At 34.1% G+C, this 14,241-nt stretch overlaps 1 protein-coding gene across 8 annotated transcripts in view; it reads left to right on the top strand.

Moving 5' to 3' along the window:
• STXBP5 (syntaxin binding protein 5) overlaps positions 1 to 7,853 on the top strand; it is a 179,732-nt gene extending 171,879 nt beyond the window's left edge. For all 8 annotated transcript variants that reach the window (XM_081296618.1, XM_081296620.1, XM_081296621.1 and 5 more), the window contains 2 exons: positions 1,221 to 1,441; positions 2,987 to 7,853. In XM_081296618.1, coding sequence (XP_081152744.1) covers positions 1,221 to 1,441; positions 2,987 to 3,028 — 263 coding nt within the window. In that variant the 3' untranslated portion in view covers positions 3,029 to 7,853. The remainder of the gene's footprint in view (positions 1 to 1,220; positions 1,442 to 2,986) is intronic.
• The last annotated feature ends 6,388 nt before the right edge of the window (positions 7,854 to 14,241 follow it).

Genomic DNA, 14,241 nt, shown 5'->3' on the forward strand with positions numbered 1-14,241 from the left:
ACTAATTCAACGGGTGGGTCCTTCTCTCCCAAGCCCCGTTTCAAACCTGTGGCCACTACTTATGAAGGCTCGGTAGGCATTTACCTTCGTATGATGAGAAGGGCTGACCAGTTGTTTCAGCGGGATGAATTAATGCCGAGTCATAGCTGTTTGTCTGCGGGAAGCAGGTGACCGGGAGTTTGAATTCAGCGGGTCAGAGCTCAGTGCGTGTTCTCGGATCACTTGGATTTTAAATTGTCGCTCATCTTATCAGCTGTTTCATATAATTCGGCAGCTCATTCGCGCGGTGAAGAGTCTGCTCTATGGTGCTCCACGGGAGGCGGCGGCAGCAGCGGCGGCGGCAGCGGCGGCCTTCGGGACCCCCGGGGAGGGGGTGCGGGTTGGGGGAGGGGAGGCGGCGCCTCAGGGCCGCGCGGTCGGGGTACCGGACACGCAGGAGAGCGGGCGGGGTGGGGAAAGAAGTTGAGATCTAAATTTAGAGACTGAGCTTGGGAGGAGAGACGGCTGGGGAGAAAGAAGCAAGGCGGAAAGGCGGAGAGGAGAAGGGGAAGGAGAAGGAGAAGGGGCTGAGGGAGCCGGGCGGCTCGGGCTGCAGCCTTACTGCTCGCGCTGAAGTCGTGCTGTACTCCCTTCACCTTGGCTGGATTAGTGGCTGATTCACTCCACCTAGGCCCCTTTCTTGACACGGTGCTGGGTTTTTGTCGACAGATCTCCTTTAATGATCTTTACCTCATCTTTTCAGACGCCGGGGCGCGGGGCTCAGAGCGGCTTACTCACTTCCCGCCGCCATCTTCCTCGACTCCCCCTAAAAAAAAAAACCCCAGCCACCCAGCGCTCCTTGCCCCTGACACCGGCGGATCCCGCGTTCCAGTCTCTAATTTTCTGAACTCTTAAGAATAATATTTGATTGTATAAATTGGCGTCAGTATGCTTACTACTCGTTTCAACAGATAATTACCACCCTTTTTTTTGCACAAGTCATGCTGTATGAACTAATATATCAATATGGGTATTTATTAATGTGCCTAGTATTTTGCATGTTTGGAAGAAGTATCTAGAACTGATTTAATACATTATAATAAAAGAAAAACATTAATGATAGTTATATATATAAATATTCCAGTTATATTGTCATTCAAATAAAAATTTGTAGTAGGATTTTATATTAATAGAAATCTTCAGCTTTTGAATTAACTCTTTCATTTATCAAATCCTTTTAGTTGGAGAGTCATCCTCAGGAAAAGCTTCACGGAGTCTTGCACAGCATATCCCTGGCCCTGGTGGCATTGAAGGTGTGAAAGGGGCAGCCTCTGGAGTTGTTGGTGAATTGGCACGAGCCAGGTTGGCACTGGATGAAAGAGGGCAGAAGCTTGGTGACTTAGAAGAAAGAACAGCAGCTATGTTATCAAGTGCAGATTCATTTTCTAAACATGCTCATGAGGTATGTCTGTCCAACATATATTTCAACAAAAAACCCTAGACAAAGCAAGTATGAACATTATTATATTTATATAGCTGTGTATTTCTGTATACATGAATTTGCTTATATCCTTTGTACAAGCACAAATCCCTGATTTTTGCCACCAGAGGGAACCTTTACAAGAATATGTCTCAGTAACCTTTGATTTCTTACTGAAGTTTATAAATTTGGAAGATCTGCTCACCTTCAGGATCTATAAATAATGCCAACATCTTTGCAACTATTTCTTAGCAAATGCATAACAATGCTAATTTTCCTTAATACCTCAGAGTATACTCTCACCTTGTCCTAGAGAAGGAAATAATTCGCCTCATTGATTCTGCCTGGTAAATCTAAATAATTAAAATGGATAACATTTTGATGCAAATAAACAATACTAAGTTTATCTTGAAACCAATTAATATGATTCATTTTGCATTGAACTCATTTTGAAGTACTTTTAAGTCACGGTAGAGCTCAGAAACAGATGCTAAAAGTAGGGATCTCAAAATGACCTCTGATAAACATGTTTTTGTGGACTAACATACTCCTCCTTAAAAACTGAACTTAAAATAAGACTTTATGTAAAATACACATTTTTTTTTCACTTTTGCACTTCTGCCATTCCATGCTTTGACATGGGGTACTTCCCCATATTTAATTCTTAGATTGTCCCTTGATATTTTGAGTTTGTTGTCTGAAGGAGCCATATCAAAAATTTTTTTTTTTTTTTACTTGAGCACCTAAATCTTTAATGTTTCAACCAAAAGTCATCTCCTCTTTGCTCAAGAGAGCTGAAATCTAGAATGCATGAAAGAGGTAACATGACCTGGGAAATACTTGTTCAGGACCTCAAACAGATTGAGAGGTCCTTTGTGGGAGTACTTGTACATGTGCCCACATGCACCACAGATGTAGGTTAGTAGCCTTCAATCCAGGACTAGATTTTTGTTGTCAGAGCTCTACCATCTAACTGAATGATCCCTAAGGCACATAGCATTTTTGACGATTTCATAATATATCCACACTCTAAATAGTTAGCAAAAAGCTCAAATTCATAGCTTTTTCCTTTTGCTAGATGTTCTTCAGTCATATTAAGAGTCTAAGGAAGATAGTACATTGAGGTGGTTACAGTCATGGCTTCTTGAATCAGACAACCTGAACACAAATCCCAGGTTCACCATTATATTGACATGAGTAGCCCCTAGAAGCCTCAGGTTCTTCATTTATTAAGTGAGAAGAAAAGTAATTTGTAGTTTTATTAGCTTAGTCACCAAATTAGGGTCACCTCTCTTAAGAAATTTGAGGACCTTCCCAGCTAGTTCTTAATGGTTGTAGTCACTTTTTTCCTCTAAATAGAACAGTTCTTAACACTTTCAATAAAATGATTTGAAGTAAGCAATACAGTAACACTAGAGAATGTTTCAGAATAACATAATGTTTTTGAAAAATATAGAAACCAGTTATAAATACCATTGTTCTGGCATTTTTAAAATGTTTCTCTCCCCCCACTTTCTTCCTCTTTAGATGATGTTGAAATACAAAGATAAAAAGTGGTACCAGTTCTGACACCCAGAATCCAATTAAGTCCAACTTCAGCCAGAAGGAAAAAAATTTCCTTTTTTATTTCACTGATTTAAGAAAGTTAACATTCAATGGATGTTCATCGCTGAATACTTTCTAGCACAATCATGTACTGTTTTACCTCAGTCAATTGGCATTAACTGAGGGGTGTTCACACACACACTCAAAATGGAATATATGGTGTGTGCAGGCTGTGAGTTGACAATTTGGATACCAACCAGGTCATGTGTGACAGATGAAGAAACAAAAGGGGAAGCTGAGGAGACATGACAGGGACTATTCCTTGGATCATTCCTGTATTAAACTTTTATATGCCAAAAGATTTCATGCTGTTGTGTCTGCCATCAGTGTTTGACCTGTTTTGGGGAGAGGCAATAAGTCCAAAGTTCTGAAGCTGAAGTAGTTTGTGTCATCGGACTGGATTATAAACAGTTGTATTGGACTTTCCCTCCCTTAAATTGACTGGTCATCAGTATCATTAGTGAAAAAGAAACAAACTATTTCCCTTTCTTTAGACTAAGCTGAATGGTGGGCTTTAAATAATAAAATCATACACATAGTTGACTTGTGTATGGGCTACTCTTGGATTCTTGTTATTATATACTTGTGTTTAGTTCATATTTTGTCAAAAGCAAAACAAGGTGATACATCACTTTTCATTGAAAAGAAAAGTGTAGAGCATGACTGAATTGCTCATCATTCTGGGAGTTTCCATGTAGTGGCTATGCAGTGTGGAAAGTGAGAAAAACCTCCATTGTGGGGAGGAGAATACTTCAATGTCCTTTGTCCTCGTTCTCATTAATTCAGCTAAAGGTGGATCTGACCAAAGTAGTTACTGGTTAAATTTGTAGAAAAGTTGAAATTGGCTAAGTTTTTAATTTTGCTTGAATTTTTATAAAATGTTTAACCAAATGTACCTTTGCATTATTTAATTAAAATTGCTTTAAAAAAAAAGTTTCATTATTTCAGTAAAATGCTCAGCTCCCCTTTTAAAATGCCCTTTATTTGCTAACAGTTCCAATACACTCAGGTGATGAGCCAATTAAATCTTAGTGCACATGCTATCGCATGGAAAACTATAAGCATCTGTTGTCAATAAGTATCTATATAAGAGTCTAGTCTGATGACCTACAAAATATTTGCTGTATAAATATAATAAAAAATCTGTACATATCCTTTCAAGGTTTTAAAAAGCCAAAGAAAAGGAAAATACTTAGACTTTGGTAACAAAATTATTTCTGTAATGGAATACAATGCAAATTAAGATAGCTGTGGACAATGAATGACTGGTTCATAGAATAGCATTACAGACAAGAAAGTAATCACTCCATAGATCTGGAAGCAAGCAATCTAATAATACAGGCTAATCTGAGATCATAATTGATTATTGTTAAAGCAGCAAAGGAAGATCAAAATAGAAGCATTAAAATTAATGTTAATGAAATTTTAATATTGTCTCCTATAAAAATTGTTTTAAGTAGTTTTATTTTTCGTTAAGATATTATCTGAGCACAAATTGACTGCAAACATGATTGTTTTTCTATTCTATATGATCATTAAAGCTATATGTAGAACATCTTTTTCATGCACTCTGTTATGCATATATTCTTCCTTATTCTTTTCACGAAGAAAACTTTTGTTTACATTTTATAATGTGCACTGCAGGATGAAAAAGTTTACATCAAAGTTTACTTTAAATATTATTGGGTAGGACCTAAATATATGTGATGTGTAATACAGATGATAAATCAAGTCAAAAGAAATATTTTTAAAATACAGTCATTTTCAAAAGTTTTTGGATTTGTAGAAAGTGCTGATGAATAACGTACTTCTGTTTAGTTCGTATCAGCTGTGTTTGAACATTGAGCAGTTTACAAATTACTTATTTGTATATTATCCAATAGTAGATCCATTGTTCCATGATATGTCACAGGAAATATTAGATTATTTTTATAGGTATAGTATGGTGGTGAATGCCATCAGTAAAATCAGCAGTAATAGATTTAAGAAAGTTAAGAAGCATTAAGTAAATTAATATATTGATTGATTGTCCATCCATTTGGAAGGTCATGTTAGCTTTATTTATTTTATTTGCTGTGCTATTTTTTGTTATTTTAATATCAACTTTATTTTTACTGTCATTTTTCTTGTATATAAAATGAACCAAACTTGTAATTATTTCCAAATTAGAAAAGTAGATAGACTAAATAACCTGAGATGGATTTTATAAGAAAATCTTAAATCAGTGTTTTGAGTTTTTTATTTTATTTTTAAAATTAATCTACAAATCATGTGCAACAAACTAGAGACTCACTTAGCATTAAAAAGCTTAAACTACTTTTTTAGCATAGGAAATAAACTTCTGAGTTAACACTTGATTCAGTCTGTAGATAAGAGTCTGTGTTAATAACTAACCCAGGGAATTTATTGTAATTTGAGAGATATTTTTTTAATGCAAAAAGTAGTAGTCACCAGCAAGCTAGGATTTCAGGAAAACTAACCAAAAAGGAAAAAAGAAAGAAAAAGAAAAGAAGAAAATAAAAGAAAGGAGGTCAAAATAGAAAATATCAGAAAGATTAAAGATTTTTGTGTGCTTTATCCATGTCAGTGTTTTTTGTTGCATTTTGTTGCACTAAAATCATTGAAGTATTCATCAATTAGCCTTTGTCAGTAGAAAGTGGTTTCCCCTTTACGTGCCACATACCCAGTTTGTTTCACTTTGCAAAACTAAAATCCATATACATTGCTTAGAAAGTTACTTAAAATCTTATACTCTTAACAAATTGGAATTTTGCATTAACACCTTTGGTTTGCATTTCAATCATATGAAGTGTTTCCAAAAACATATTATAAATTCAAATAAGCTAATTACTAACTTCTTAATTTTTTAATTTTTTATGGATGTGAAACAATGCTGCTGTTTGTCTGTTATTGTGTGTAAATATGTTGCAATTTAATTCAGCATAATACTTTAAAGAAAGAAACATTTATTTTACTTACAACTTCTTGTAGGTTCTTCTGAAGTTATTTCATGTAGAGATATGTGTCTTAAACAAGTCTGAAAGTGTTATATACTTTTAGGTTACAGGTGATACTGCAGAAACAGCTGAGGAAAGGAATATGTGGAAGATACCACAGAGTTCAGAGTTTTAACTTGAGTTCTATATTCTAGAGTTTTACCTTGAGTTTTATATTCCATATATGTTTTGCTTGAGGCATTTATCATGTGACGATGGAAAAGCTATATCCAAAGGTAAATTTTTTGTGGCAAAGATTTATTTTACATTTTAACTTTGGAGATTTTGTTTATTTGTTTCTGCAAAATAAAGAGCACTGAACTTTAAACTTGAATTTTTCTGCACTTTTTTAGGTAAGGAAAACTTTTATTATCATTTAATCCATTTCTCAGTTTAAATCAAGTGATACATTGTATTAAAAAATACCAAAATCATGAATATGCTGCTAGCTTTACCTTAAACAAACTGATCAGTTTTAAAACCTTATTTAATAGGGTTTTATATAGTTAAAGATAAAAAGAAGTAAAATTATTTCCTATTTGTTTCAGTGTTCTTGGTCTTAAATGATTCCAACACTTTCAGATTTGTTTTACAATCATACAGTAACATGTTATATTTATACATACTGCTAGAGAATATACTTTTGGTTTTAAAATGAAATTTTTATAAATGTACTCTTTAATTTTAAAAACGGTGAACTTGTTAAGTTTTAAGTCAAAGTACTTAAAAAGTATGTATATTATCCATACAAAAAGTTATGTTTTACGCTTATAATAAGAAATATTGATATCTCATATCGAGATACAATTAATTTTAAAAATCATACATCATTAAAAGTCTTCACATGTCAGGAAAGATATTATTGATATAGTTAAAAATACAAAACAAAAAATCTATTGAGCATTTTCAAATGTTATTTTTATTTTGGGGGAAAATGCCCAAAACAGTAATTTCAAGGTCTTTCTCAATAGCTACAGCTTGCTGTTGGATGCCTACTTTACCTATTGTTTTAAAATACAACTATATATATATATATATATATATTTAAAATAGTTTTCCAGGTATTTTCTTCTACCTTTTTTAAAAATAAATTTCCAAAAAATGAAAACAGAGTTTATGTATTTTTGTCAATGAAGGTTTTTATTTTGTAGTTTATAGAATTTATTCCTTATCAGTTTGATACTTGATCAATATTCCTAGGCTTTTTAACTGCTATATCTTAAATGTTCTTTTTTCTTTTCTTTTCTTTGCTTTTTCCTCTTAGGGTGTTCTCTTTGATTGAAGTTTATGCCCACAAAAAGTGGTTGTTTTTTGTTTTGTTTTGTTTTTTCATTTAAAAATGAATGTGAAGATATGTTTACAGTTTTTGTTAATTGCTCTTCTCATCATTCTGATCAATTTCTTGTAAAGTGCTATAGGAATTATTTTTCCTGTGAATATTAATGATTTAATGATCTTACTGCTGCCTCAGAAATTCCAAAGATTCTGTGGACAGAAAATGGTTGTTACAACCAAAACCAAAAGAAAACTAACTAACCTTTCTCAGCTGAATTAAATGATTTTCATAACTTCCCAATTATTAGGGTTCTGACATTGCTTCCTTTAGTCACTAATACAGTCTTAAATTTTATTAGTCATAATTCATTTATAAATTGAATACACGACTACTTGTAAGTGCTCTTTTTATTTCTCTCTTTACATGAAGGAAAAAAAAAAAAAACATGAATGTCAGTTTTGCCAGTACTTTGCAATGAGGCTTATAGTTTAATTTGAAATTTTATAGTATGTGTAAATACATCAGTATTACTTTATTGTAGGTCGTTTGAGGCACTTAAAAAGGGAGGTACATTAATGGCAATGGAATTATATTTATTTTAATTTGTTTTTTAAAATACTTTTGCTATTTTGTGTTGTTCAACTGAAAACAATGTAAGGAGTTGAAACGGACTCGATATATCAGTGGAAAGCAATGCAAAGAAGATAAATCATGTTTTAATTTCTTTCATTTATTTTTTTGTAAATAAACAGTACTGTGATACTTTAGGTGTGATCTCTGCTCAACATGGTAGTTAGAAGCAGAAAACCTTTTGCTTTCTAAGTTATACTATGGGTTCATTGTAAATGCATTGCCAAAAGACAATATAAGAGAGAGCAAGATTTAGTTTCTAACATTGTCCACGTCAAGGGCAAGCATGCTTGGTATAGAGCTCTAGCTTGTGTATCTTAAGCTGTACATGCAGGTGTTTTTCAGTCGCTATACTTTTTTTTTTTTCTTTTTTAATCTTGCTCAGTCCCAGTAACTATCTCAAAGGTAATTGCTGGAATATGCATTTGAAACAAGTTTTTTAAAAAATCTGTGTACTGTATCATTAAAAAAAAACTGCAAACACTAAAAAATGTGTTAAAACTTTGTAGTTATTTTGCATTCCTGTACTTTATCAGCAAAAAAAAAAAAACTGTCATTACATCAAAACTTTAAAATTAGGTATTGAAATATTTTTGTAAATAAATACCATTAAGCTGGTATTTTAAAAAAATGTATTATAAATTGTTTCTGGAAAATGTTCATATATATGTATGTCTCTTTATGCTGAAGGGCTCTGATAGGGCAAAATAAAATATTCTAACCTCTCCTGAAACTAAACAAGCCCTTTTTCTGGGAAATTTGTTTTAATATTTTTCTGCATTGTGGAATTAACCCATCAGTTTAAATTAATAAAATAGTAACAAAGATTTCCACCTCTCTGAAGGGAAAATCAAGTTAATCAGGTAATTTAAGCAGGCCAGCTATATTTTTCGTAACTATCTAAATCTTTTGGTTTAAGTCACCTCCCTCTGAGGTGGGGTGGAAAGGACAAGGATGGAATGGGAGTCAAAGGACACAGGAACTAGATCTAGATGTATGCTTCTTGGCCTTCAGTGTGTACATGTTTCACCTGGGGATCTTGTTAAAATGCAAATTTGGATTAAGACTTTGGAATTTCCCTTGAGTAGCAAGGGTATAAATTCCATAATTGGCATTTTGCTAGTTGATATATTGGTATCAGTGTTCAACTTCTTGTACCAAAAACAAATACCGGGAATGAGTCTACAATAACGTAACTGAAAGAAAATCAAGCTATTTATTTGTTGTCGTTTCCATTGCATTTTAGAATAAAGTATATGCTAGTTTTCTTATTTGACTTTGAATGTGTGTGTGTGTGTGTGTATATATATATATATATATAATTTTTATATTTTATCATTGTTATAATAATTATGATACATGCACACATACATTCCTACTGTGGTGCTTATCTGTACCACATGGTGGCAGTAATGTCTCACCATAGGAGCCGTTAACAAGAAAAACCTATAATTTTACAAGGGAATAACCACCACAGGCTTTACAAAGGTTAATTTTCATAATGGATACGTTTTATGTAGAAAATTATTAAACAATCAGATATGAAATGATATCTTCTATTTTTATACAGTAATGTAAATCAGTTGATAGCATGATCTGGTTTATTATCAAAAGAAATATTTGTATTTTTCCAGAAATATATAGGTATAAAGTGATAAAATTTTGAAAACTAAAGATTGTTTTACTGTCTGGTAATGCCTTTTTAAAGTTATCATTGCTTTGAGTGTGTCCTGTGTAAATAGTACAGAGTCCTCCAGTGCTTTAGATAGAAATATACTTGTCATTCTCTTCATAGAATTTTATAGGAAAATCCTGATTTTCCTCCATTACTTTAAGATAATATTTGCACTTTCCTACTTTTTTCAGTTTTTATACAAAAGTATTTTGTCAAATACTTTACCCTAATGAAAGTTTGCAAAATGTTTATTGTTTAGACTAAGACATCTTTTAAAGAAAAAAGCCAATCACTTTTTTCAAATTTTGTTCCTCTTTTTAACATCAATACCCAACTATGCGTTCTAATCACTGAAAATGTATGGAAACATTCTAATCATTGGTTTTAGTCACTTATATTTGGTACTATTTAAAAAAACAAAAAACAAAATCCCATAGCTTTTTTATAAATAACTACTTTCAAAAACAACATAGAAGATGCACATTTAATAAACACAAAGTTTTATACAAGATGGAATGAATATGCATTACTAGCAAAGGAAAGAAGTCTAAGAACTTCATCTAAATATCAAGCTGCAGTTATTATTAACGAATGTGCTTGTTCTCCCAAACAGGAGACCACCCACTGCCTTGAGCATGTCTCTGACAGCTCTCTAATCTCTTCCCCATGTCCCTCTTAGTTCTCTCCATTCAGTTCTGTCCCTGTCGCCATGCCTCACTGCAAGTCTCTTTACTCTTCTGTTTTATTTTAACCAAGCACTTTCTGCTCACTGAGGGAGGGGGAAAAGTGAATTCTTATGTTTTCTCCCCTAAATATTGGGTGGATTTGTAAACAATTTTTATAAACACAATAATGCCATCCCTACTCCTGGTAACCCTTGATGTTCAAAATTTCAGCAAAAACAATTTAGCACACTGAAGAACTGTGGCAGCAGTGATTTTAAAACATAGGAGCTCCGGAAACGTGTGATGAGAAAGTGCAACCCTCCGTGATCCTTTAACAATGATGTGACTACAGATGCCATTAGACTAAGCCATGGTTCTCAAGCTCCAGCCTCAAAATCTCCTGTAAACAATTCTTATTAAATGTGCATTGCTGGACTATGCCATCAGCGTGTCTGGTACAGTGAGCCTGGAGGGTGCTGAAGGGTTTTATTGAGTTCCAAGGTAGTTCTGATTCTGCTAATCCAAGGACTACTGTGATTTAGAGCCCCACCCAAGGAACAATTTCCTCTCTCACACAGATCTTTTGGATGTTTCCTTTACTGTTCCGGAGCATTATAGGTAAAATGTTTGCCAGTACATCTAATTTTTAAAAATCAATGTCTGAACTAATATGCCAGATATATGAAATGAATGCAATTGATAATGTTTAAAAGTATTTCAACATGTAAATGCTGAGATTACACACTAGAAGAAAAAAAAACAAGTCTCCACAAATTTCCAGAGCATTCCTTTTAGGGTAACCCCTTCTGATCTATCTTCCCTTTCAGCACTCATCCCTGCACCCCATGCCCTTTGACATTTGAACCATTGGGCCAGAAGGTAACACCTGCAGTAGGACCCAACCTTTTTTGGACATGTTCCCGTTCAAAGGGATTCTTACAAACATGCTCATAAATGCTGTGCCCTCATATATACCTGAAAGTGTAGAAGTTTGGACTATAAATGTTAGTTTGGATTTTGAGTGCATTTTGCATTAATTCCTCTTAAAAATTCATATCCTCTTTTTAACTCATGTCTTCTAATTAACTAGTGGATGCAGGAGCCCAGACTTATCTTTGTAAATCTATTCTAAATCAATACATGACGATATACCAGTCTATTCCTCCTAACAAAAACTCCTCTTATTGAATAACTTGTCAGGCGCTGTGGCACACACCTTCAATCCCAGCTACTTGGGAGGCTGAGACAGGAGGATTGCAAATTCAAAACCAGCCTCAGCAACAGTGAGGGGCTAAGCAACTCAGTGAGACTCTGTGTCTAAATAAAGTACAAAATAGGGTTGGGGATGTGGCTCAGTGGTTGAGTGTCCCTCAGTTCAATCTCCAGTACAAAAGAAAAAAGAAAGAATGAATAGAACAACAAATTCATTCAATGAAAATCACATAGATTCTCATAGATAATAAAACTATTATACAATCTTGCTAACAGTGTACTAGAAACTTTCATATTTTCCTGAATGTTGGTTAATAGGCAAAATCAATTCACCTAGAGTTTCATTTAAGTGCATTAAAAATGGGCATTGTATAGAGCTCATTTCAGATGCCACCCTTATGTGTTCAGGCTGTGTGACAAGACCAGTATGCTGCCCCTAAGTTTACCTGAAATGCTAATGACTTGTTCTAAGTCATTAAACTCTATTTTACTGAGTCTTATTATTTAAAAAAACTGAATCTAAGTATTGGCCTTACCCCCCTCACATGGTACTTGTATGAATATAAATAATCTCTGAAAACCATTAGAAAAGCAGTTAGCATACAAACACAAGGCTTTATGATCTTAAAAATATTAGTCCCTTGGAAAGTCTGTGAATCAGAAATATATTTGAATATAGAAATAGTCACAATCAGCAAATCAGTATTATTGATAATTATTGACAATCCTATTATCAGGATTAAAATCATTGATATATATTGTCTTAATTAGTGAAGATAATGAATTAAAATGTGTCTGAATTTAATAAGCTCCTTTGATTCCAACTGAATTTCATCTCTGTTGTTTTTTACTCCAGGGAACCAATTCAGCCTGCATTTACTGCTGACTATCATTAGGATGTAAGATCTTATTAAAATCATTATATGATTGCCTTTAAAAATAGAACTGTAACCAAATCCTAGTGGCTGGAAATTCAAGTTGCTGGGGTTTTCTTTGTTTGTTTGTTTGTTTGTGTTTTTTTTGTTAAATAAATACATTCAAATTCATAAATGTTAATTTTTATCTCTGGTATAAATAGTAAATACTCTTCATTGTTTGGGCATAGCATAGTTAACACTTTTCACGGATCATATAAATTTCATATAAATTTTCAATAAATATAAAAATTATCTAAACTTAGAAATTAGGATTTCCTCTTCTTCCATGGAGTCTCTAAAAGACTTTGTTTTTATTTAGCAGGAAAAAGAGAACTTGGCGTCAGGTCAAGACCCAAAGCTCTTAGTGCTACTTTCCAACAGTGTGACCTGAAGTTACTAAATCTTCCTAAGTACTTGTTTCCCTCAAATGTCACATGGGAATAAAAACAGTGCCAACTTTTTAAGTTTGTTGAAGGACTCCATGTAAGAGTATGAGTAACAGAATAGTTAAGGAGGCTCTGCCCTCCTGTCAAAGACAGAGGGTTGTATTCAAGTCTGGGTTCTAAAGTGAAACCTGTGATTCCCTGTTCCACCATATATATATATAGCCATGAGCAAGTTACTAAACTTTATGCCTGTGTTTTCTAATTGGTAAAACATTTAGTAGTGATTATTGTTTATGTCAAGTGCTCGGTATCTGATGCATGGAGCATTTTCATAAAGTAAGATGCTACTGATAGACACACCCTTATTGATACCGCTAACAAGGAAAAACAATGGTAAATATAAGATACACCTAAATCTTCAAAATGTTAAACTATGAAAATGGGTATGTAAAAATGAATAGAGCAATAAACATTCAATAAATGATTTAGTGCTATTTGGAATACTGGAAAATAATACTCTGTCCCTCTATTTGTAATCATGCAGTTCTAGATTCTGCTCTCCAAGGGGAGCAAAACAGAAAGACTCAAATTTTCTCTTTAAAGTAGTTTCCTAGGCACAGGTCTGTTTTTTTGTTTTGTTTTTTTTCCTTGTGATGCTACTGAAGCTAGAACTCAAAGGCTTCATCTCGGGTAAGGTAGGAGGTTTCATAAAGCAATACCAGTGAAAAACAATTTTCAAAGAACTGTATTCTTTATTCAGTTCTCTCAGAAGGTGTTAAAAGGAATCCAACTAACAACTCCAGAAACAGTTCTCACAACCCCTCTCCTATTGTTAATCATCAAATACTGGAGGACTAGCTGGAGACTTTCAAATGCCAAAACCCTTGGAGAGCTCTCTCCCACTCCTCCCTTAGCCTGGGGCTCCCAGATGGGCTTTAGAAAGATGCAGGCTCTCTCCTGCATTAGATAAGGTGCTGCCTTTGTCACTTTGGGCTTGTAGGCACTTGGCAGAGCTTTCTGGGACCCTCTGCTGAGTTGTGCTATCACAATGTGGGGATCTGTCTGCATTCCAGAGGGGAGTGGAGCTTCAGACCCTCAAGCTTCTCATCATCATTTCTCTGCCCTCCTTGGAACTAATTCTTGAAGGTTCGCAGTCTGAGAACCCTGTCCTCTTTTTCCAACCCAGTCTGCACCCAGTCTGGTTGGACAGGAGAAAATCATCCACATGCCTCCTATGTAGGCTATGTTTAAACCCAAGCTGCCATTCGCTAGGAAACCCTTTGTATCTCAAAGCTATTGTCTGTAGCGTGAATTTAAAACTCCATTTTGAGGACTGGGCTTGTAGCTCAGTGGTAGAATAGTTGCCTAACAGCTAGCGCCCTAGATCCAATCCCCAGCATCATTAAATAAATAACTAAGA

This window comes from Spermophilus citellus, assembly GCF_964194105.1.
Source record: "Spermophilus citellus genome assembly, chromosome: 5".
Taxonomy (NCBI): Eukaryota; Metazoa; Chordata; class Mammalia; order Rodentia; family Sciuridae; genus Spermophilus; species Spermophilus citellus.